The 23,593-nt window shown below is 47.3% G+C and overlaps 1 protein-coding gene across 1 annotated transcript in view; it reads left to right on the top strand.

The window, feature by feature from the left end:
* Positions 1-23,593, top strand: part of LOC309534691 (voltage-dependent R-type calcium channel subunit alpha-1E-like) — a gene marked incomplete at its 3' end in the record, with an annotated part of 186,644 nt that overhangs the window by 82,034 nt on the left and 81,017 nt on the right. The window contains exon 2 of the mRNA XM_082227001.1: positions 20,174-20,648. Within this exon, the coding sequence (XP_082083127.1) occupies positions 20,197-20,648 (452 nt within the window). The 5' untranslated portion in view covers positions 20,174-20,196. The remainder of the gene's footprint in view (positions 1-20,173; positions 20,649-23,593) is intronic.

Genomic DNA, 23,593 nt, shown 5'->3' with positions numbered 1-23,593 from the left:
GTAAAAAGGTAAAGGTAAAGGGCCCCTGACAGCTAAGTCCAGTCACGAACAACTCTGGGGTTGCGGCGCTCATCTCGCTTTACTGGCCGTGGGAGCCGACAATTTTTCTGGGTCATGACTAAGCCGCTGACAAAGCCAGAGCAGCGCATGGAAACACCATTTACCTTCCCGCCGGCGTGGTACCTATTTATCTACTTGCACTTTGATGTGCTTTCGAATGCTAGGTTGGCAAGAGCAAGGACCGAGCAATGGGAGCTCACCCCGTTGTGGGGATTCGAACTGCCGACCTTCCGATCGGCAAGCCCTAGGCTCTGTGGTTTAACCCACAGTGCCACCCTAAGCATAATAAACCCGCCAGCTTGCTGCGTCTTTGGTGTGAGAGGGACATCGTAAATCCTGACACCCATGTTGACACATCATGGGGGGCTAGGCCTTGGTGGTGGTAGCCTCTTTCCATCCTCTTACGTGGGGCTACCTTTGAAGGTGACTCAGAAACTGCAATTAATCCAGAATGCGACAGCTAGACTGGTGACTGGGAGTGGCCACCAGGACCACATAACACCAGTCCTGAGAGATCTTCATTGGCTCCCAGTACGTTTCCGAGCACAATTCAAAGTGTTGGTGCTGACCTTCAAAGCCCTAAATGACCTTGGTCCTGTTTACCTGAAGGAGCGTTTCCACCCCCATTGTTCAGCCCGGACGCTGAGGTCCAGCGCCGAGGGCCTTCTGGCGGTTCCCTCATTGCGAGAAGTGAGGTTACAGGGAACCAGACAGAGGGCCTTCTCGGTAGTGGTGCCCGCCCTGTGGAACCTTCAGATGTGAAGGAAATAAGCAGCTATCCTATCTTCAAAAGACATCTGAAGGCAGCCCTGTTCAGGGAAGTTTTTAATATTTAATGCTGTATTGTTTTTAACACTTGATTGGGAGCTGCCCAGAGTGGCTGGGGAAACTCAGCCAGATGGGCGGGGTATAAATAATAAATTATTATTATTATTATTATTATTATTATTATTATTATTATTATGGTGATGCCTAAAAATCTAGAAGATTTCAGTGAGACTTGCAGGAAGACAGAGAGATCTCGCTGAGCAGCACACTTTGACACTTTAACACCACACCGTTTTAACTGTCTAATGTGATTTCTTTGCGCCAGTGAACTCTTGCTTTCCCAGCCTTGCAAAGGCACAATTTCTATTTTGCCAATTTTTATTTCTTTAAAAGACCTTGCACCTGGAAGGATGCTCATTGTACCCGAGAGATTTCAGTTGCGTCTTTGGTGTGAGAGGGACATCGTAAATCCTTACACCCATGTTGGCGCATCATGGGGGGCTGGGCCTAGGTGGTGGTGGCCTCTTCCCATCCTGACCCACTCTCTAGCAGCTGCTATGAACTGCCCAAGGGAGGAGGCCGGCAGCAGCGGCCATGCAGAGGCAACGGGGAAGCTTCCTTGCAGCCACCACTGTTGCTGCTGCAGTCCCTGAGGACAAGCGCCAGCAGTCTCTCCTCCTCCCTGAGCTCGGTGGCAGTGGCATTGGTGGGGAAAACAGGGACATTCTTGGATCAATCAGAAGCTGGGCTGGCTTTCGTAATTCCAGGACTGTCCATGGGAAATAGGGTAGGATGTGTTAAGTTGTGGGTGAACATATCAGACGACACAGCGATTCTTCAACAGCTCTTGTTTATTCACAGGCCAGGACAGAACTGAACTGCAGGGCTCAGTCAGCCTGCTTATATAGAGCTCCAGTACCACGTTACTGTAACAACTTTCTAAAACTATCCAATCACTGAACTTCACTTTAGATCCTTCATTTGCATAACTATCTACAGTATCCCCCTGCTGGCCCAGGGTGAAAACTTCAGTACATAACAGGATGCCCCTGTTTTCATCTGCTTTGTCTTTGTTTTGCTTTTCTGGCTGACAGCACTTGCCAGGATCAGTCCAATCTGAACTCTTACCTCCGGGCACAGCAGCCTCCTGCCACAGGCTCTCCACTTCTGGGTTGGTTGTGCAATGCAAATAACAGCTTTGCATTTCCAAGCAGCTGTGTGCGTTGTGCTCTGAGCAGCTCCCCTGCTGCTGTGGCCTCCTAGGAAGCCCAGGCACGACAGGGCAATTTACAACTCGGAAAATTAAGATAAGAAGTCTAGCAGAACTGTTCTTAGTCATTCAGCCACCTAAGAGGCCCTGCGTGGCCCAGTTCTTTTGTAGGGGCTTGTTGGACTTAATTCATTCTTATCCGTCTCACCCTTTTGCACACTTTCCCCTCTCGCTCTGCCTCATTAAATGAGTTCTTGCCTTTCCTCTCACCTGCCTGTGACCAGTGACTAATGTGCTGTATTCTCAAATAGAAAGTGCGGGCAGCAGAAAAATAGATTAGCTGCCTTGATAATTACCTGGACCAAGATATAGTGGAGAAGTGAAGTGATTTAGACAGCTGAGAGACAAGCAGAAATTCTGGAGTGGCAGGAGACAGGTCCAGGCATTCGGAGGGTGAAGGCAGATGTAACATTTTAAGAGAAGTGACATGGTTTGAGAGTGACATCGCCAGCCTCAAACACATACGCATGTGGCTGGCTGGCGCTGATGGGAGTTGTGGTCCGAAACATCCGGAGTGCACAAGGTTGGCAAAGGCGGATACAAAGTGTAGTCTAGTATAGTACCAGCGGGTGCAGAATGCCACTGCGAGACTCCTTATGTGGTCCTCGTTGCGAGATCACATTCACCCGGTGCTATACCAGCTGCACTGGCTCCTGGTGGAGTACAGGATCAGGTTTAAGGTGCTGGTTTTAACCTTTAAAGCCCTGTACGACCTAGGACCCTCATACCTATGGGACCGCCTCTCCTGGTATGTCCCACAGAGGAACTTACAGTCTTCAAACAAAAACATCTTGGAGGTCCCAGGCCACAGAGAGGTTAGGCTGGCCTCAACCAGAGCCAGTGCTTTTTCAGCTGCGGTTCCAATCTGGTGGAACGCTCTGTCACAAGAGACTAGGGCCCTGCGGGACTTGACATCTTTCTGCAGGGCCTGCAAGACAGAGCTGTTCCACCAGGCCTTTGGCCAGGGCACAGCCTGACTCCCACCTTTGGCAATCTTCACAGAACTCTAGCCCAATGGTTGCCATCAATTTGATTTGAATTAATTTTATAATGAAATGATTTCGGAATGTTGTATTATTTTATTGTTGTTAGCTGCCCTGAGCCTAGCTTCAGCTGGGGAGGGCGGGATATAAATAAAAAATTATTCTTATTCTTATTATTACAGGGATGGAGTCGAGACCTAGGGCTTTACATGCAGAAGTTCGTGACATCCCCAATTAATGCATCTTAATCAAATCAGGGAAAGATTTCTTCCTTGAGGCATTGGAGAGCAACCATCGGTCTAAATCAGGGGTTCCCAAACCCTGAGTTCAATGACCCCAGCTTACTAAGCAGCATTGGCTTCAACCCAAATCATTTAAAATGTCCCGAAAAAGTCAAGAAGCATCAATATAAGAGGCGATTCAGAATTACCGTACTTTCCTGTCTGTAAGACGCCCCCGTGTATAAGATGCCCACTATTTTTGGGGACTGAAATTTCAGAAAATGGGGGGGGGGATGGCAAAAAGCTCTTGAGCCTTTTTTGGGGGAAGATTGCCCAGAGTTCTTGAGCTTTTGGGGGGGGCGGGGATTATGCAAATAATGCTACCGACAGTCTGCTCGCCGGCGGAAGCTGCCAATCGCCTGCCCAACTGCTGCAGCATCGGCCAATCAACACCACCCATTGACGCAGCAACCAATGACACGCACAATAGCCACTGACAGCCGTGGCAGCAACCAATCAAATGTCCACCCTATGCACCACCCATGTGTAAGATGACCCCCCCCCACTTTTTAGCATGGTTTTTAAGGGAAGAAACATAGTCTTATACACAGAAAAGTACGGTATTCCTTTGACTGGTAGACATCTGTCTTTCTCAGGAGTCAATGGAGAAGTGCGCCTTTTGGGGTGATGTCAAATGGGTGGAAGGTTGCGGAACCTGTTATGGCTGTAGAGACCGATATGGGAGAGACATGTTTCATTGCAGCTGGGGCAAATGAAGGTGTCCGGTTTCTCTGCTGCACCATGACTTTTCTTCTCTCTGCACTCCTTCCAGCGGTCATTCCTCCTCTGGTCATAGCTGTGAATGCCTGACCTGTCTGTCTGTCTCCAGGCATTACAATCACATGCAAGGGATTTTTATTTATTTTTTGACACTGCAAAAATAATTGTATAAAAACAACTCACTAAATTTTCGTCACTATATCTCATAAACTTATTTTCCATCCCTAGGTCCTTTTCAACCCTATTCTGACCTGCCAGGTCTTTTTCCATCCCTTGTACGATCCCAGAGACCTCAGCGGTGACTGTCAACCACTTCAGGAAATTGACAGTGTCTGAGGGACACTGGACCGCCCCCCTGCTGAAAAAGTTTGCTGACCCCTGATCTAGACAGAAAAGAGCAGAAGCTGCTGCTTTGGTGGGAGAGTAAATTATTGGGTTGCAATCCAGCAACACTAAGCAAAGGAGGGGGGCAGTCCAGTACCAATTCTCTCCCTACAATGCATTTACCTGTTTTGCAATTAGAACGCCTAATCTAGCATGAAGAAGACAGTTTTGAGTAAGCTGTTTAACTGAATTATTAGATCGAAAGAGAAGCCGTTCAGCAAATGTGTCTGTTTATTCTGCTTGAAGTTCCAGAAACCTGATTTTCCAAATTGTGGCATTTTTCTTTTGAATTGCAGTAAACCAAAGCTGCACTGTTCGCCCCATTTGCTCCATTATCGGTGATGGATCTGGTACCATTTTGGTTAGCAAGGCTGGGTGACTTGACTGATGACATATTCTCTCTGCTTTGCTATCTTCTTAATCAATCCGTTCCAGTAACCTTCTATTTCTTCCTTTTTTTTCTTCTGCTTCCCAGTTTTAACACCGATCCCTTCTTTCCTGACACAGGGTGCCACCAAGTTGTCAGCATTTTGCAGGAGAAATTCAGGCACAGTTCGGAACTTGTGGTTTGTGCAGTCAAAGGGCTCTGCTGCCCAAGCACAACAAATCTGCTTTTAAAAAGAATGGGACTTTTTCAGGTTTGGAAAGTGATGGTGAAAGCACTGGAAAGCATGGGTTACACAAATGACTAATAGGAAGATATATGAACACCCCATAAGCAAATGCGGATGAATTTTTCATTGTCATATAACCACCTTGAAAACAAATCAGAAGGAATACCTAATAAAGACTGGATATAGTTTAACCTCTGCGTAAGCTTTGTGCAAGCCATTCAGGGTGAATGCTGAATAAATAGTTTGTCTGGAGGTGCCAATAAAGTCCTGACCAGCGATTCCACAACATAGTAGACCACCACGCCTAGGTGGCTGGAGGTAGAGATTGACACAACATATATATATATATATATATATATATATATATATATATATATATATATATGCAGGTTTTGGTGTCTTCGGGTGTCTTCCCGTGTAAGAGTCGGGGTGTCTGGGCGACGTTTCGACGAGGTCTCACTCGTCATCTTCAGGCTGGAGCTTTCGGCTTCTTGTTACTGGAACAGAGCAGAATCTGGTGTTTGAGTTCCTATAAATACTGTTGAGGGGTGTGGTGTATAGCCTCCAACGTTCTGGGCAGAGAGGAAGTTCCTAGATTAGTGTGCCTTTTCTTCTTTTGTTCCTTAATTACTTGAGGGATATCTTGAGTGATTTCATGAGTGATATTCTGAATACCACTGGGTGGGTCATTAAGTGTAGATTAGTGGTAAAGCTTTCGTGTCTTGACCTCTTGAGCTTGTGAAGAGTTTTTCTGAGAAGATGGCTGTGCTGCATTTAGTTGTGCTCTGGCTTGGCTTCGTGTATAGGGGCGAGCTGTAATTTTGTGCCTTGTGCCAGCCAGATCTGTGTAGGGATTGCAGGGGGGTGCAGCATCAGGAGGTGCCACTATAGTTTGGCTACTGGATGGAGTCTGTAATATGTCTGTGGAGAGGGTCTGGGTTTGGGTCTGGTGTGGTTGATTGGTGACGGCGTTCTGTGTGCCTCTGGTTCTGGTGTCGGTTTTTGTGGGGAGGGCTAATTTCCAGATGTCAGGCAGGCGGGACGTGTCGTCACGCTTGTTCATGTTGTGAGGGTGTTTCTCTATCTCGATGGCTTCCATGATTATTCTCTTGTGGTGATGTTCCATGTTAAAGAGCAATTTGGAATCTGCAAAATTAACTCCGTAGCCAAGACTCTCATCTCCAGAACCAAACGCCTGGCTGACAAAGACCACTTGACAACTGAGTTACAGAATCTCTCAAATGTGTTAATCGCCAATGGATACCAGAAAAACAAGGTTACGAAGCTAATCCAAAAAGAAACACCCCCAAAAAACCAAGACACAGAAGAAAACAATGGCATGGCCCTCCTTCCTTATATCAAGGGCACTACAGACAAAATTAGCAAAATCCTCCATAAACACAATATCAAAACAGCCTTCTGCACCAACCAAAAAATAGCCAATATCCTCAGAAACCCAAAAGACAAAATCCAGCTCGAAAACCAAGGGGTCTATGAAATACCCTGCAAAGTCTGCCCAGCCACGTACATTGGACAAACAAACAGACGAATAAATGCACGTATCGCAGAACACAAGAATGCCGTCAAAAAAGAAGAAAAAACTTCCTCTCTTTTCCAACACATGAAAGAAACAGGACACGAAATTAATTTTGCAGATTCCAAATTGCTCTTTAACATGGAACATCACCACAAGAGAATAATCATGGAAGCCATCGAGATAGAGAAACACCCTCACAACATGAACAAGCGTGACGACACGTCCCGCCTGCCTGACATCTGGAAATTAGCCCTCCCCACAAAAACCGACACCAGAACCAGAGGCACACAGAACGCCGTCACCAATCAACCACACCAGACCCAAACCCAGACCCTCTCCACAGACATATTACAGACTCCATCCAGTAGCCAAACTATAGTGGCACCTCCTGATGCTGCACCCCCCTGCAATCCCTACACAGATCTGGCTGGCACAAGGCACAAAATTACAGCTCGCCCCTATACACGAAGCCAAGCCAGAGCACAACTAAATGCAGCACAGCCATCTTCTCAGAAAAACTCTTCACAAGCTCAAGAGGTCAAGACACGAAAGCTTTACCACTAATCTACACTTAATGACCCACCCAGTGGTATTCAGAATATCACTCATGAAATCACTCAAGATATCCCTCAAGTAATTAAGGAACAAAAGAAGAAAAGGCACACTAATCTAGGAACTTCCTCTCTGCCCAGAACGTTGGAGGCTATACACCACACCCCTCAACAGTATTTATAGGAACTCAAACACCAGATTCTGCTCTGTTCCAGTAACAAGAAGCCGAAAGCTCCAGCCTGAAGATGACGAGTGAGACCTCGTCGAAACGTCGCCCAGACACCCCGACTCTTACACGGGAAGACACCCGAAGACACCAAAACCTGCATTCCTGTACCCGTGAAAATCTACGAAAGCATATATATATATATATATATAGAGAGAGAGAGAGAGAGAGAGAGAGAATGAGTTAGTTTGTGGCCAGGCAAACCAAAGGAATGGCCTTTTGCTCTGGCCTCTTTGTATGGTTAATAGTTGGATATTTTATTTAATAAGCCTCAGTCGCTAGAAAGATGTTTGCTCTGATGAACACTTGTGGCTGGTGGCTACCAGCTGCTGCAAATACTTCAGTTCCTTGGCTAGGGTTGGAGAGCAACTATTTGGCAGTTTGGATTAGTCAGCAAAGCAGACAAATGTTGAGTTTCTGGAGCTGTGCAGGAAGCCAGAGCAGGCAGTCTTGCTCTTTGCTCTGGGGAGAACTGAGGGTGATTTTATGTCCAGCGTTTTCTGCCTGGCTGCCTGGCTGCTTCTCTATAGCACTTGGGACACAGGCGGTGCTGTCGTCTAAACCACTGAGCCTCTTGGGCTTGCCAATCGGAAGGTCAATGGTTCAAATCCCCGTGTCAGAGTGAGGTCCTGTTGCTCTGTCCCAGCTCCTGCCAACCTAGCAGTTCGAAAACACACCAGTGCAAGTAGATAAATAGGTACTACTGCAGCGGGAAGGTAAACAGTGTTTCTGTGGGTTCTGGTACTCGTCATGGTGTCCTGTTGTGCCAGAAGCAGTTTAGTCCTGCTGGCCACATGACCCGGAAAGCTGTCTGTGGACAAACGCTGGCTCCCTCAGCCTGAAAGCCAGATGAGCGCTGCAACCCCATAGTTGCCTTTGACTGGACTTAACTGTCCAGGGGTCCTTTACCTCTTTTTATTTTTTCTCTACCGCCTGCATTTGTAAATAAGCAGATATTGCAGGGAGCTCATAAGCCAGGGATGGGGATTTTCAGGCCCAGTCCTCTCTCTCTGGCCCTCAGGACTTTTCCCCAGCCACCCACCTCTCTCTAGGCAATGCCCCTCACTAGGCCTTCTTCACACCCTTCTTGGGAGTTTTTGCCTGGCTGAAATGTCTCCTGGAACTCTGCTTCTTCCTTGCCCAGGGGGAGGATAAAAAAGGGTGTGCGAGTCTGTGTAGGAACTAGCCTACTGTGCAAAGGCAAAATCCATAGGAACACCTGAAGCCAGCTTATACTGAGTCCGGCCTTTGGTCCATCTTGCTTGAAATATACTCGAGAGTGGATTTCATGCTCTTTATTCAGCTCATAGTGGTGAGGAGGAATGGAAGTTCCCCCAGAATGTCTGCTTTATATACATTATTTACACAATGGGTCCCATGTGATTAATTCCGGGATTCTCCTGTAGGCCAATCAGGTTGCGGATTCACTTCCCTAAACTTCCCTAAACAGGGCTGCCTCCAGATGTCTTCTAAAAGTCAGATAGTTGCTTATTTCATTGACATCTGATGGGAGGGCATTCCACAGGGTGGGCGCCACCACTGAGAAGGCCTTCTGCCTGGTTCCCTGTAACCTCACTTTTCACGGGGAGGGAACCACCAGAAGCTCCTCAGATCTGGACCTCAGTGTCCGAGCTGAATGATGGGGGTGGAGGCACTCATTCAGATGCTCTTTGACTGAAATACAGGTGTCCCCCCCCCCACAAATTAGTTCCACCAGAACTATTCGTTGTTGTGGCCACTTTAGTTGCCTCTGTCTTCCCCCACCTTTGGCATGTTGCCTTCAGAAAGTAGCCCAGAAGGGAATGTGGTTGGAAAAGGTTCTCTGTCTCTGCCATGAGCCTTTGGGTGCACACTGTTTTCCCAACGCTGTTAGATCTTGCCCTAGGGTTGCTTCTTTTGATGTGAGAAATCTCACCCAAGAAGCTGGATTTGCATCTTTGAGGATGGAAATGACTGTGTGTTCATCTGTCTGTGAAAAATCCAAGCAAGATTAAGCAGATCTGTTCTGCTACTGGTTGGGCAGCTAATGATGTTTGCTCCAAAGCCACTTAAGAAAGCCAGAACGGAGAAGGTGGATATCCCTTCTTCATTATATTCTGGCTGTTCGGCTGTAATCATAAACATTCAAAACTTCTTCAGTAATTCCCAGGCTCCATGACTGAGGAGAGCTGCCAATGCGCTGCTGCATGAAGGAAACCCATTAAGCGATTTAAAGGTTCTTTTCAGACCGAAGGAGTGAACCCTCCTCGAGGGGGAGGCAGCCCAGTTTAAGGTAGTGATGTAAAAATTGGGGTTTGGCTTTTGCTGCCTAACTCCCCATGAGACTCTGAGTCCCCTAAGTCTTTGATCGGCAGAGAAGAATGGATGGAGGCGGGATCCGGTGGAAAGCAGGGCAGATACAGTAGTACCTCTAGTTTTGGACTTAATCCATTTTGGGGTGCCGTTCGCACCCTGAAAAGTCAGCAACTAGAGCGCCTCTTCTGCACGTGTGTGGTGCGATCGAGCGTTTCTGCACGTGTGAGAAGCGTGCAGATTGCTTCTGTGCATGCGTGGGTGGTGAACCCAGAAGTAAACACTTCTGGATTTGCCGCGTTTGTAAGCTGAAAGTCTGTAACAAGAGTAGAACGCAACACGAGGTATGACTGTATTTATTTTTCTGTTGCAAGAGAGTTCCCTTCCCTCCTTCCAAGGAGGGTGGAGACCCTGAACAAAAGTGTGCAGGAACCTTTAAGGACTCTGGACATTGCCCAACCCCCTTAGCCAAAGACCACCCCAAAATCATCATGCATACATCACAGAAGGAGGCGGTCTACAGAAGAAATCCGGTCTGCCAGGATACCTGATAATGGTCACTGATTGCATTACCTGGGCTGCCTGGCCATTCTTTTGCGATGGTTCATACTTTAGTTCCTGAATCCAGGTCACAGGCTCACCCTATTCCTACACAAATATGCCCTTAAGACAGGATGCATAAGCAAACAGACAATTTGCCTCCCTTAGTGCAGAGGAATATTTGAGGTCTTTGGGAGAGTCAAAAGGGCTTCAGGATTGCTCTCCTGTATTATTTAAGACACATGATTTATTTATTTAGATATGTGTGCATTTATGAATATTTATGCTATATTTGAGACCTTAAAATTCTTATAACAGTAGTCACCTGCCCTCTGTTCGAAGCACAATCAGAGGACAGTACAGCTGAAAAATGGCGACGCTTAAAAGGGGAGAGCGGGGGGCGCAGGGCCCCCCACAAGTGAGCAACGGACAGCAAGCTGAGCAGCCTCAATCCTGATCCCAGTCTTTCCCGCAAGGCTGAGATGTATAGGCTGAGATGTATTTCCTGTTAAAGCACAGTAATAATTTCCAAATCTGCACCTCTATGTATAAATTGGCATATATGACTGTTGTGCAGTTCTGGGTCCTCTTTTGACCCCCCCCCTTTGTTGATGATGCATTTTCTCAGTTTAGACAATGCATAAGCAGCAACCCTACAGCCTGTTGCATCTATGCATGATGGAGGGTGATTCTGCTCAACGGGGGAGATTGAGGTTCCTGGGAGGAACCTGTACATTCTGTATCAGTCTGAATCTTCCTGCCCTGGGATTGCCTCCTTCTGAGGAGGAGTCACATTGCACGATGAAATTCAGAGAGTGGCCTCCTCTGAAGACTGGTAAATTTTATTCTTATACCCTCGGTACTTCAGAATTCAGTTCAGAAACATGTGTTGCATATTTCAGACTTTAAGGGGTCTTTTACCCTGGTAAGTGTCTTTAGGGTTGCAACCTTATTGAAATGGCCCAAGCTCTGTTCTCGCAAGATGCTTTAAAGCACTCTTGCTCCATTCTACATGCTCTGTGCCACATGAATGCAAGAAAAGAGAAAGACCAGAAAGTGAACGTGTGTGCTAAGCTTCTGATAATTCTTTTCTCCTTTCCAAAGCAGATTATCCCATATTGCTAATTCCAAATTCGTTTTGTTCTAATTACCAAGGAAACCCTCTGGCAGATTTTTGTGCTTGGAACCACCCATGGCCTTAAAGGTCTGTTGCAATATTTCACCACTGATGGTATTACAACATAAAACAATATTCTGGGGATCCATTGGGTGTCTGGACCTGCTATTAGACAACTGCTGTACGCTTTTTGCTCTGCATGACCTGCTGCTCCCACCATGTGTCAGGGGCTCCCAGCTAGTTGCCCAGGAAAGTATAAAGACAAGGAAAAGATTCTTACCGTCCTTTTTTATTTCAATCTTTACAGAGGGAGGCTATAGAACCCAGCATCTTGGATAATGGCCTTGTCCCGAGTGAATCTCCACCCCACCTCATCTCTCCCACTTCCTCATTCGTCTTTCTCATCATCTCTCCTATGGGTGCTGCTATGTGCCCTCTGTCTTTCAGCTCTTTGCTCTCCTACTTTCAAGGCTCGCCGGGTTCTGGGAGATGGAGGGTCTGGAATGCTTTTGAATGACAACGTGTCAGCTGGGTGTTGTTCCGACTCTCCCATGATTTCCCAACTTTCCCTCTCATCTGCCTCTGAGCCGCGACCTCCCTCAAACCCCTGTTGTAAATCTATACTGTCTTCCTCTTCCTCCTCCCTGGAAGGGTCAGGATGGGGAGGTGGTCTCCACCATTCCTCCTCTGCCCGGTCCCTGACACAGTACAACACATCATCAGAGATCTACAACCTCTCCTGGACAATGACAGTCCTCTTTCTCAAGCTCTGGGAGGAAGACCTTTCATTGCCTACAGACAGCCACCCAATCTTAAACAACTCCTAACCCACAATAATACTACAACCAGACTTAACACGGACACTGGCACCAGAGCCTGCAATAAACCCAGATGCCAACTTTGCTGCCACATACACCCGGACAACACCATTACTGGCCCCAACAACATCACACATACCATCTCGGAACTATTCAATTGCTCATCGTCTAACATTGTGTATGCCATCAAATGCCAACAGTGTCCTTCAGCTCTCTATATTGGACAAACAGGCCAAACCTTACGCCAAAGAATAAACGGACATAAATCTGACATCAAGAATCACAAAACAGAAACCAGTAGGAGAACACTTCAATCTCCCAGGACATTCTATACAAGATCTCAAAGTAGCTGTTTTACTACAAAGGAATTTCAGAAATAGACTGGAAAGAGAAGCTGCAGAATTGCAACTCATTACCAAACTTAAAACCATGGAGAGACCTGGTTTGAACAAAGACATTGGATTCTTATCCCATTATACATGACTAAGCCATTTCTCACCCTCTCACCCCTTGCCTTTTCCTGTAAGACCTATTACAGTTGTTAAGAGTCGTCAACAGGCTCATCTCAGCTATCTGCCAATCTCCCATTCCCACCACCCTTCTGAATAATACCCCTCTCCACCTTCTCACTATATAGAAGGATCTGGCAACTTCTGTTTCAGTGTATCTGAAGAAGTGTGCATGCACACGAAAGCTCATACCAAGAACTAACTTAGTTGGTCTTTAAGGTGCTACTGGAATGATTTTTTTTATTTAAATTTTCAATGTATTACATGATCTTTGACATCCATTTTGCAGCCCTGGCTGGGCTGCCCCACAATACTGACTGAGGGAGCCAGCTGCCTTTAAGTACCGAGTCAGCTGACTAATGTCCACCAAGGACACTTGCAACTAGCCCATGGCATAATGAGTGTTGAGAGGCCCTCTTTGCAATGGACCCCTTAGTCGCCACATTGAGGTTTGCCACCAAAGGGACAGATTGCCACAAAACCTTTTAGGTTCCTCCAGATAATCTAGTTGCCGTCCCCAGACCCCCACAGCACAAAAAGTGAATAATCTGTGCACAGATTGGAAAATATGAGTGCTAAAACCTGCCTTTGATGGCCAACACACACAAACAAGCGCAAGGGGATATTGTGGAGTGGCCCTCTTCCAAGTCCATTTTATCTTGGCTGTTGTTGCTTCATCACATGCCCAGTTTGCAGCTCCAGCTGCATTCTCTGTGCCAACGCAAGTAGGTGCAATTTCACAATGCCGCATGGCCTTGTTTCAAATTTGGCCGTGGCCCACTGGACCTTTGCATCCACCGAGGCCGTTTTGTTGCTTCAGCCAGCTCCGAACCACTGTCATTGCTCCAGTCAATTTGAAGTGGTTCAGAAATACACCAGGCTGCCTTTCTTGTGTTTCTCTCCCCTTCCGGCATCTGGCTAAGAAATGCAGATGGTGCTGAAACTGTTTTAACTTCTGCCGCTACGCGGGGTGTCTCTTACACAAGAAAGGTGGTGGTGCCTCTCTCAGACCCTCTGCCAATTGTCTCCTGTAGATAACAAGACAGCATCATTAATCCTTTATGGGCTTTGACAGCTAAGCCTGAAGATGCTCAGAGTGTTCCTTTTGGCAGGCGATGCAGCTGTTCTTTAACTGCTTCCTGGCATGCCCCAGAATTCTAGCACGGAGGAGAGAACTTAGCAGGGCTCTGCCTGCTTTAAAGAGGAGCTACTGCTGTGCTAGATTGTGGGTTTCCATCTCCAGCTCTTTATTACCCCCTCGGCCACACTGGGTAAGCAGCGGGTGCAATTATATTGTCCTGTCCTTTCTTCTTGCTGCTGCAACTCCCTCTTTCAGCTGTGTTCTGGGAAAGAATGATTCACAACTTTTGCCTCTGGCAGGGTTGGGGAAGTCTCTGGCATATTCGGGTATGTGGGGGGGGGATAGCAGTGTGAACATGGGGAGGCACTTTTAGCACACCATTAGTGGTCACCTTCCAAAAATTAACCTACCTATTCCAATAATAATAATAATACATTGATACTCCGGTTAAGTACTTAATTCGTTCCAGAGGTCCGTTCTTAACCTGAAACTGTTTTTAACCTGAAGCATCACTTTAGCTAATGGGGCCTCCTGCTGCTGCCGTGCCGCCGGAGCATGATTTCTGTTCTCATCCTGAAGCAAAGTTCTTAATCCGAGGTACTATTTCTGGGTTAGCGGAGTCTGTAACCTGAAGCGTATGTAACCCGAGGTACCACTGTAATGTATTATTTATACCCCGCCCATCTGGCTGGGTTTCCCCAGCCACTCTGGGTGGCTTCCAGCAAAAGATTAAAAATATAATAAAAGATCAAACATCAAAAACTTCCCTAAACAGGGCTGCCTTCGGATGTCTTCTAAACGTCAGATAGTTATTTATTTCTTTGACATCTGGTGGGAGGGTGTTCCACAGGGCAGGCGCCACTACCGAGAAGGTCCTCTGCCTGGTTCCCTGTAACTTCACTTCTCATGTTGAGGGAACCGCCAGAAGGCCCTTGGAGCTGGACCTCAGTGTCCGGGCTGAACAATGGGGATGGAGATGCTCCTTCAGGTATACTGGGCCGAGGCCATTTAGGGCTTTAAAGGCCAGCACCAACACTTTGAATTGTGCTCGGAAACATACTTTCAAACCCTCCCAAACGTTCCAAACCCTCCCAATCTGGATCCCCCTAGCCCAACTCCGCAAATGACAGGGGGAGAAAAACTACACTCGTTTATCTTCCCTCACAAATCCCCCAAGAATAAACCCCAAATACCTACACCTTCCCTCCTCAGTGGGAGGGTGGGGAGTCCCCAGCATAGAACTATATTACATCGCCAACCAAGTGCGCCACATAATCCCATACATTCTAGAAGGCGAGACAAAACGTTGGGTACACCTGGAGAGAGACGTAATCGAAAATATCTCCACCACAGCATGCCCATTCCTCCCAAACAAGCTGAGGAAAATCCCCACAACACTAAACACATTCACACAGGCCATGCTTTAAGCATGGAAGGAAGAAGCAGGGAGACTGTCCCCAACCCCATCCCCACTAACCCCCTGGCACACTACCTACTATTCCACCATGCAGCACAAAGCCTCCAGATGAAAACCTGGCAAGCCAAAGGCGGATACCGCCTAGCAGACATCTACAAAAATAACAAACCCATATTAACACAAGAAGCAATATAAAGTTATGATCGCCCCCACCCAACAACCACAACAAATATGAAAAAGTAGACTTGTGTCTCCTTAAAGTCTAACAAACCTATTATAGCATAAGCTTCTATGGAGCATGGTCCACTTCTTTAAATTCATGAGTTACAAGTACAGTGGTACCTCAGGTTACAGACGCTTCAGGTTACAAATGCTTCAGGTTACAGACTCCACTAACCCAGAAATATTACCTCGGGTTAAGAACTTTGCTTCATGATGAGAACAGAAATTGCACAGTGGCAGTGGGAGGCCCCATTAGCTAAAGTGGTACCTCAGGTTAAGAACATTTTCAGGTTAAGAACAGACCTCCGGAATGAATTAAGTTCTTAACCCGAGGTACCACTGTATAGGTATGAAAGGGGCTATTTTTTGGCATGGGAACTGTAAATGGTGAGGTCAAAGAGAAATGAATTGCAGAAAATACAGAGGGAGTAGGAATTATGGAGCTAACAAGGGCAATTAGCAAAACGCTTGTTGATAATGCAGACATCCTGGCATAGGCAAGGCAATTGACACAAACAGTTGTACCAATTCAATCAACAAGTGATAGCGCCCAGCTTCTTGATCTGTTGAAATTCAGCAGTTCCCTTTGGCAGTTTCTTTGCAACTGACCTGAAGGCGGTCATTTTTTGGAGTGTCCTGGGCAGTCAAAGTGTTGCGCCACCCCCCTCCCTGCAGTTTTTTTGAATACTGCAATTCATGGTGTCATCTTTGTGTCTGTTGATTCTTTTCTGTAGAGATGAAACGAGGGACCTGGCTAGCCCTGTGGAACCACGCTTGAAACAATAACACCCCACCACCACAGTGCTAAAGTGTACTGCTTTGTGGCTGATAATGCAGCAGGATTAGGTAAAGGGTAAAGGGACCCCTGACCATTAGGTCCAGTCGTGACCAACTCTGGGGTTGCAGTGCTCATCTCGCTTTATTGGCCGAGGGAGCCGGCATGCAGCTTCCGGGTCATGTGGCCAGCAGGACTAAGCTGCTTCTGGCAAACCAGACCAGCACACAGAAACGCCGTTTACTTTCCCACCAGAGTGGTACCTACAGTGGTGCCTCGCAATACGATTTTTTGACTTGCAAAGCAAGCCCATTAGCGGCTTAGCGGATTAGCGCTATTAGCGGCTTAGCGGGCTTAGCGGATCAGCTGATAAGCGGCTTAGCGGCTTAGCAGCTTAGCGGGTCAGCTGATAAGCGGCTTAGCGGCTTAGCGGATCAGCTGTTAAGCGGTTTAGCGGATCAGCTGTTAAGCGGCTTAGCGGCTTGGGAAAAAGGGGGGGGGAGGAAAAAACCCCCGCAGGAACTCGCAAGACATTTTCGTCTTGCGAAGCAAGCCCATAGGAAATTCATTTTGTGAAGCACCTCCAAAATGGAAAACCCTTTCGTCTAGCGGGTTTTCCGCCTTGCTAGGCATTCGTCTTGCGGTGCACCACTGTATTTATCTACTTGCACTTTGACGTGTTTTCGAACTGCTAGGTTGGCAGGAGCAGGTACTGAGCAACAGGAGCTCACCCCGTTGCGGGGATTCGAACCGCTGACCTTCTGATTGGCAAGTCCTAGGCTCTGTGGTTTAGACCACAGCGCCACCCACGTCCCAACAGCAGGATTAAGGGGGAGTTAAAAATGGCACTGCTCAAATTGTGGGTTGACCACCTCCCTCATTCCTCCCTCTCCTCCCAGTGGTTGCTTTGGGGAAGAAGGGAGGCTGAGCCTCTGAATGAGCTTTTTCATGATGAAGATACCGCAAAGGGACATCAGTACGATAAGCTTCCTTCCTCACCAGTGGAGCATCCCTAGGCATTACCTAATAGACAGTAAAAGTGGTGACAGTGAGATGGGCATATCAGCGTTATCCTTTGGGTTTTGTACCACTTGTGCTTTTGGGTGAAGTTAGGAGCCACCCTTTTTTACAATGACTCCTGATTCCACATGCTAAAATGTGCAGACTGGATGTCTGAAAGATAAACAGGGGTGGGATGTCAAGTTAGCTGATGAGGCTCCTGAGAGTGGTGACATTTCATTCTACCAAAAAGGTTGTGAGGCCTTTGGGGCTGTTCTGCCCATCTCTACACGTTGGGAAACAGACTATGGCAGCACCCAGCACCCTCAAACTTCTAAGTAACCTTTCCTGCATTGTGTTGTCTGCCAGGGAATTCCTGGACTGCATTCCACCCACCTGCAGATACAACCTGGGACTAGAACCAGCAGCCTTCTGGTCTTCATGCAGAGGAGCTAGTCAGACCCTATGGCTGATCTGGTTTAGTTCCATGGCTTCCTTTGGTGGAAAGCTGCCTTATTGCTCAGAGGAGTCCTGCTAGATTCATGCTCCTTGCTCCTTACTCCATTGCATTAAAAATCTACTCAAATGCCACAAAGAGTCATTCTGTCCCACTTCCTTCCGAAACTTGCTGACTCATTAACAGTGTTGTCCTTGCAAATGTGCTCAGGTGGGGGGATGAGATCCCACAGCACACAAGAACCAAAACAAACGCTGCAGGTAACGGGGAGAGTTTTGTATCTTGAGGTACAGCACCACCTACTGCTTGAGATACTATCTTGCACCTTTCAACGTTTAAGGTAACTTTGCTACGTCGGAAAGGGTTTGTGTCAGTGAGCAGAGAGGCACCAGTAAGGGAGTAAGCAACTATCGCTGGGAAACGTTAGGAAAGTTTTGTTCCAGGTTGCCTGATTTAACTGACCACTTCATCAAACTGAATTTATATGCTCAGTGCTGGAACTCTTTATTGTAGGGTGCTTATTTTTATATATATATATAAAAGTTTTGCATCAACAGAGGACTCCACCTGTGTTGGGGCTGTCTATGGAAGCATGGGAGAAAGGGTAGCTCAACTGCTTAGATTGTTGGTTGCAGGTTCGAAACCCATATGGGGCAGCTGCATATTCCTGCACTGCAAGGGGCTGGACTAGATCATTGGTTCACAATTAGGGGTCTGTGGAACACACCCAGGGGGTCTGCGGCCCCACCCTTTGCCTCCCCCAGCTAAATTTTTGTCATTTCTGATAATTGGAAGATGACATGCTAATCACCTTATGACTTATTAACGGTGGTGGTGATGATGATAAGCTGTATCCAGCTATGTTTAATGGACCTAAACTAGGGTTTATCCACAATTTTGCTTGACCCATATTTGGATTGTATTGTGTACAGATTATTCCCCCTGCCTATCGTCATTCTGTGGCTCTGCCTTCCGAAACTCCTGTCTCACCCACGGAATTGAAGCTCACTTAAGCACAAAAACACATCTGATAAGATTCAGTTCAGCTCCCACAGATCCGTTTTCTCCCCACTCCCACCCCAAACCATGTTAGAAAAGGCTATTGAACTCACTGGGTCACCTCTCTCAGAGAGTTGGAAAATCCTGCCATTCATCAGGTGCAGAAAACTTACAGCGGGATGTACAGAGGTGTTTTTTGTGGTTCTGGTGGGAAGAAGGTGTGATCCAGGCCACATAATCCCTTCGCAAATTCACTGAATCCTGATAGGAGGTTGGTGTGCCATAATCTGTTTATTCCTCCCTCTTGGTAGACAGCGTTCCTCCAGATAACTTAATTGGAGGAGTAAAAGCTGTAGGTGCTGTTGACTTGAAGGAGCCATACATAGTCCCACGAGGAAGCAACTTGCTCTATAAATGATAATATACGACATTTCCATTGATAATGCTTCTTGCTTGCCCCATGGGTGCAGGGGCAGGTTTTGGTGATGTGGTGTGCTGAGTAAGGACAAAATCTGCCCTGTGCCCCTATTTCTTATTTTCTCAATCATTCCTTTTGGTACGCGTGGTACTGACGACTGAATACTGCTTTCTGAGTTGAAACTTGCAGAAATGTACTCGGAGCCAATGTAGGTATTTCAGGAACGATGTTATATGGTCTCAGGGGCCACTCCCAGTCACCAGTCTAGCTGCCACCTTCTGAATTAATTGTAGTTTCCTGGTCACCTTCAAAGGTAGTCCCACGTAGAGCGCATTGCAGTAGTCCAAGCGGGAGATAACTAGAGCATGCAGTACTCTGGTGAGATGCCAGGGGATTGAACTTGACCTCTTCTGCATGCAAAACATGGGACATGGGATACAAATTCTGTGCTCAACTACATTTGTGGGATGGTGTGTGTGTGTGTGTGTCTGAACCTATGTATGTCCTTTCCTAACCCTTGCAGGCTAGAGAACAATTTATATGACCCTACTGAAGGTGCTAGGGACACAGGTGGCACTGTGGGTTAAACCACGGAGCCTAGGACTTGCCGATCAGAAGGTAGCAGTTCGAATCCCCACGACGGGGTGAGCTCCTGTTGCTCGGTCCCAGCTCCTGACAACCTAGCAGTTCAAAAGCATGCCAGTGCAAGTAGATAAATAGGTACTGCTCTGGCAGGAAGGTAAATGGCGTTTCTGTGCGCTGCTCTGGTTCGCCAGAAGTGGCTTAGCCATGCTGGCCACATGACCCAGAAGCTGTATGCCGGCTCCCTCAGCCAATAAAGCGAGATGAGCACTGCAACCCCAGATTCGGCCATGACTGGACCTAACGGTCAGGGGTCCCTTTACCTTTACTGGAGGTGCTGTGTAATGACTGTGGCATTTCAACCCAACAGGGCCTTGATCCATGGTTATTTTTCTGCTTTGTGTTGATATTTTTTGAGGGACACAATTTATAAAGAAGGCAGCGTCCACTTCCAGTTCTGCAACCTGAATCACCCCCCCCCCCCCGCTCAAAACAGGTCCCAGAAAGAAGCCTGCTGGTAACTTTTCTTGTCCTTCTGTTCCTTGTCCCTAGAGTGATGTTCTGCAGCGGCGTCCATGATGTTCAGCCTTGGCACATGCTCTCTCAGTGCTCACATGCTCCCCGAATCAGGCTCTTACCCTCCTGGCGGCAGCCCTGAACTGGACAGCGACTCGCAGAGGTGCATGCTGGCCCTGCCGGAGGAAGAAGCATGGCGGAAGCACCGGCTGGGTTTGATGCAGCCCGCTCAGTCGTGCAGCCTGCTGGAGCCGGAGACCTTGACGGACACGCTCGTCTCACGCACCACCAGCTTCGACGGCCTCTACGAACTGCGCTCCCAGGAGAGGGAATCCAGTTTGGGGTTGGAGGGCGGCAGCACGTTGGATGTGGGGCAGAGTCAACTCATCCCCGTGAGCCCAGAAGTCATCAAGCGTCGGCGAGGGGGCCTGATTGAACAGCGGGATATCATCAAGGCGCACGAAGCCCACAAGATGCAGAGCACGCCGCAGGCGAGGCGGAAGGAGTGGGAGTAAGTACATGGCCGAGGTCACAGACTGTTCCTCCCTGTCCTCTGAGATTGGCAGGGAAATGGGCTCATAGTCCCCTCCTTTCCAGAGGTGAGATTTGGTGGTGGCTTGGAGCAGGGCCTTCTCAGTACAGTCATACCTCGGAAGTCGAATGGAATCCGTTCCGGAAGTCCCTTCAACTTCCAAAATGTTTGGAAACCAAGGCGTGGCTGCCGATTGGCTGCAGGAAGCTCCTGCAGCCAATCGGAAGCCGCAGAAACCACACCAGACGTTCAGGTTCCAAAGAACATTTGCAAACCAGAACACTCACTTACAGGTTTGCGGTGTTTGGGAGCCAAAACTTACGGGTGCCAAGGCGTTCGGCTTCCAAGGTATGACTACATTAGAGCTGGGTGATACCTGGTTTTCAACATTGTGATATATCACCAGCTAAACCTCGTGATATATTGATATCTCACCAGTGCTTCCCCCCCCCCCCCAGTTGGAACTCGTTGGAACTCAGTTCTGGCACTTCTCAGGTGGGCACCATTGCCGTTATAAGAGAACAAGGGAGGTGTTCATGTTGAGTTCTGGCACCTCTTTTTCTAGAAAAAAGTACTGTATATCACAATGTCTGAACTGAGAATGGAGCTATGTAGAAACATTGGCTGGTTTCATGGTTTCCCCCACATTGTGATTTTTGCATAGCACGTACATACACACCTCATGATTCGCAATATATTGCTAGGTTAAAAACTATGAAACTGATATCATGATACAGATTTCAAACTGGTTTTGGATGGCATCTTGCCCAGTCCTTCCCAGTACCTGAACTGGTAATTCCTGGGGGTGTGGGGAAGAGGCCATGTCACCATTTACCATATTTTTTGCTCCATAAGATGCACCTGACCATAAGACGCACCTAGTTTTTAGAGGAGGAAAACAAGAAAAAAAATATTATGAACGAAACAGTGGATGTATGATTTTTGTGGTTCATGCTGTGGCCACAGACATGTGATCTGATGGTGAATTTGGGGTGACCCAATGCACAAATCCTGAGTACCCATGTGGATCTGTGCTTTGTAACCACGTTTTTTTGCGCCATTGCAGCCCTACGTAACAGTGGGTGCATGATTTTTTTGGTGCAGGCTGTAGCCATGGACATGCTATGTGACCTGATGGTGAATTTGGGGGTGAATTTGGGGTGACCCAATGTAAAAATCCTGAGGATCCATGGGCTTTTACCCCCCCCCGGCAGCCTCCGCTAGTGTCCCTTATCTCTCTTCCGATCCCACCGATCAGCTGTTTCCTTTCAACACTCCCTTCCCTCTTGATTGCCTTTGTGTCTTTTCCTTAGCTGGAACAGTTTTTTGCTCCTCCTTTTCTTCTAATTTCTCTCCTTATTGCTTTAGTCTTCCTGTTTCTCCCCTTTGCAAGTTTGCTGTCTTTACCTCCCCCCCTCCCAGGTAGCTTCCTTTATCTCTAGTGTCCCTTACCTCTCTCCCTGATCAGCAAACAATCAGCAGCTTTGTTCCAACACCCACTTCCCTCTTTTTTAAAAAAAAGCATGATCTGCTTTTTGCCCCTGGGCAATTTGGCTCCAGGGACCACACATTCACTCCATAAGACGCACAGACATTTCCCCTTACTTTTTAGGAAGAAAAAAGTGCATCTTATGGAGTGAAAAATACAGTAATTCCAACTTGACTGCTTGTATGGGAGAGAGTTCTTTCACCAGCGTGGGCCATCTGGCTTAGCTTGATATTACTGTTGCTACGGAGTCACAATATGTTTATTTAGTATTTGGATTGTTAAGTTCTACTTTTTGTACAGCACATGCCTTACATGCAAATTATCCCCTGTTCATTCCTGGTCAAATTCAGGCAGGGCTGCCCAAAAACCTGGAGTAGCTGTGGCAGTCAGTGTTGATAATAGTGAGTTGGATGAGCCAATGGTCTGACTTGGTTTAAGGCAGCTTCCTGTGTACTTACCTGATTTTATTGTGTGATGCCTTGCATTTCGAGTAGAAAAGCATGCAATAAATTTTAATAAGGGTGATAGCAAGGCTGGAGGGAGCAAGAAGCCACTGGAGGACAACTCCTTGTTTTCAGATGATAACCTTCAGCATCGCAGGAGGTTTGACCGTTTGGAGTCTTCCCAACTCTACAGTTCTATGAACTTCTTGACCAATGTGGACATCACATCAAAATGCAACTCTTGTTCACATCTCCCCACCCATTCTTCTCTGTCTGCACTCAACCTGGGGTCAGTGATCTCGAAGAAAGCTGTTCCAAAAATATGGCAGCTGGTCAACATCCTCAGGGTGAAGTTGAAGCTCCATCCACAGCTTTCTAAGAGTACCAGAAGCTGCCTTCTACTGAATCCAACCATTGGGCCAGCTAGCTTGGTGTTTGTTGTCTGTACTGACTGGCAGGGCCTCTCCAGGGATTTCTTAGCCCTACCTGGAGATGCCAAGGGTTGAATCTGCCACTTTTTGCATTGTGAGGGCAGGGCACAGAATGTTCTGGTGCCCTATGCTCCCAATTTGAAACAAACAAACAAAAAAATGCAAAACATTTCCCAGGCTGGATGGATTTGAGTTCTGGACTGATCTAATGCAAGGTTACCAGATGTCCCCGTTTCCTGGGGACAGTCCACGGATTTACAAATCAGTTCCCTGACAAAATCCATCTATTTAGTAGGAAGTTGAAAAGTGTCCCTGGATTCATTGAAAAAAATCTGGTAACCTTAATCTAATGCACTCAATTCTTGGAAGGCTTTGGAGACAGCACAGCCAGCTTCGTAAGGGAGGGAAGGAGTATTTTACACACACACACACACACACCAAAATGTTCCTGATCAGGGGTCCAGTCAGCCACAGCTCTTCAGTCCCCTCATTTCTCCTTTGCCTATCCTCCAATGGGCAGGATGGACAGTCCTCATCGAGCTGCTTTAGTGTATACACAAA

This window comes from Podarcis vaucheri (genome assembly GCF_965113315.1).
Source record: "Podarcis vaucheri genome assembly, chromosome: 6".
In the NCBI taxonomy this organism is placed as follows: domain Eukaryota; kingdom Metazoa; phylum Chordata; class Lepidosauria; order Squamata; family Lacertidae; genus Podarcis; species Podarcis vaucheri.
This window is presented reverse-complemented; position numbering and strand designations above follow the sequence as displayed.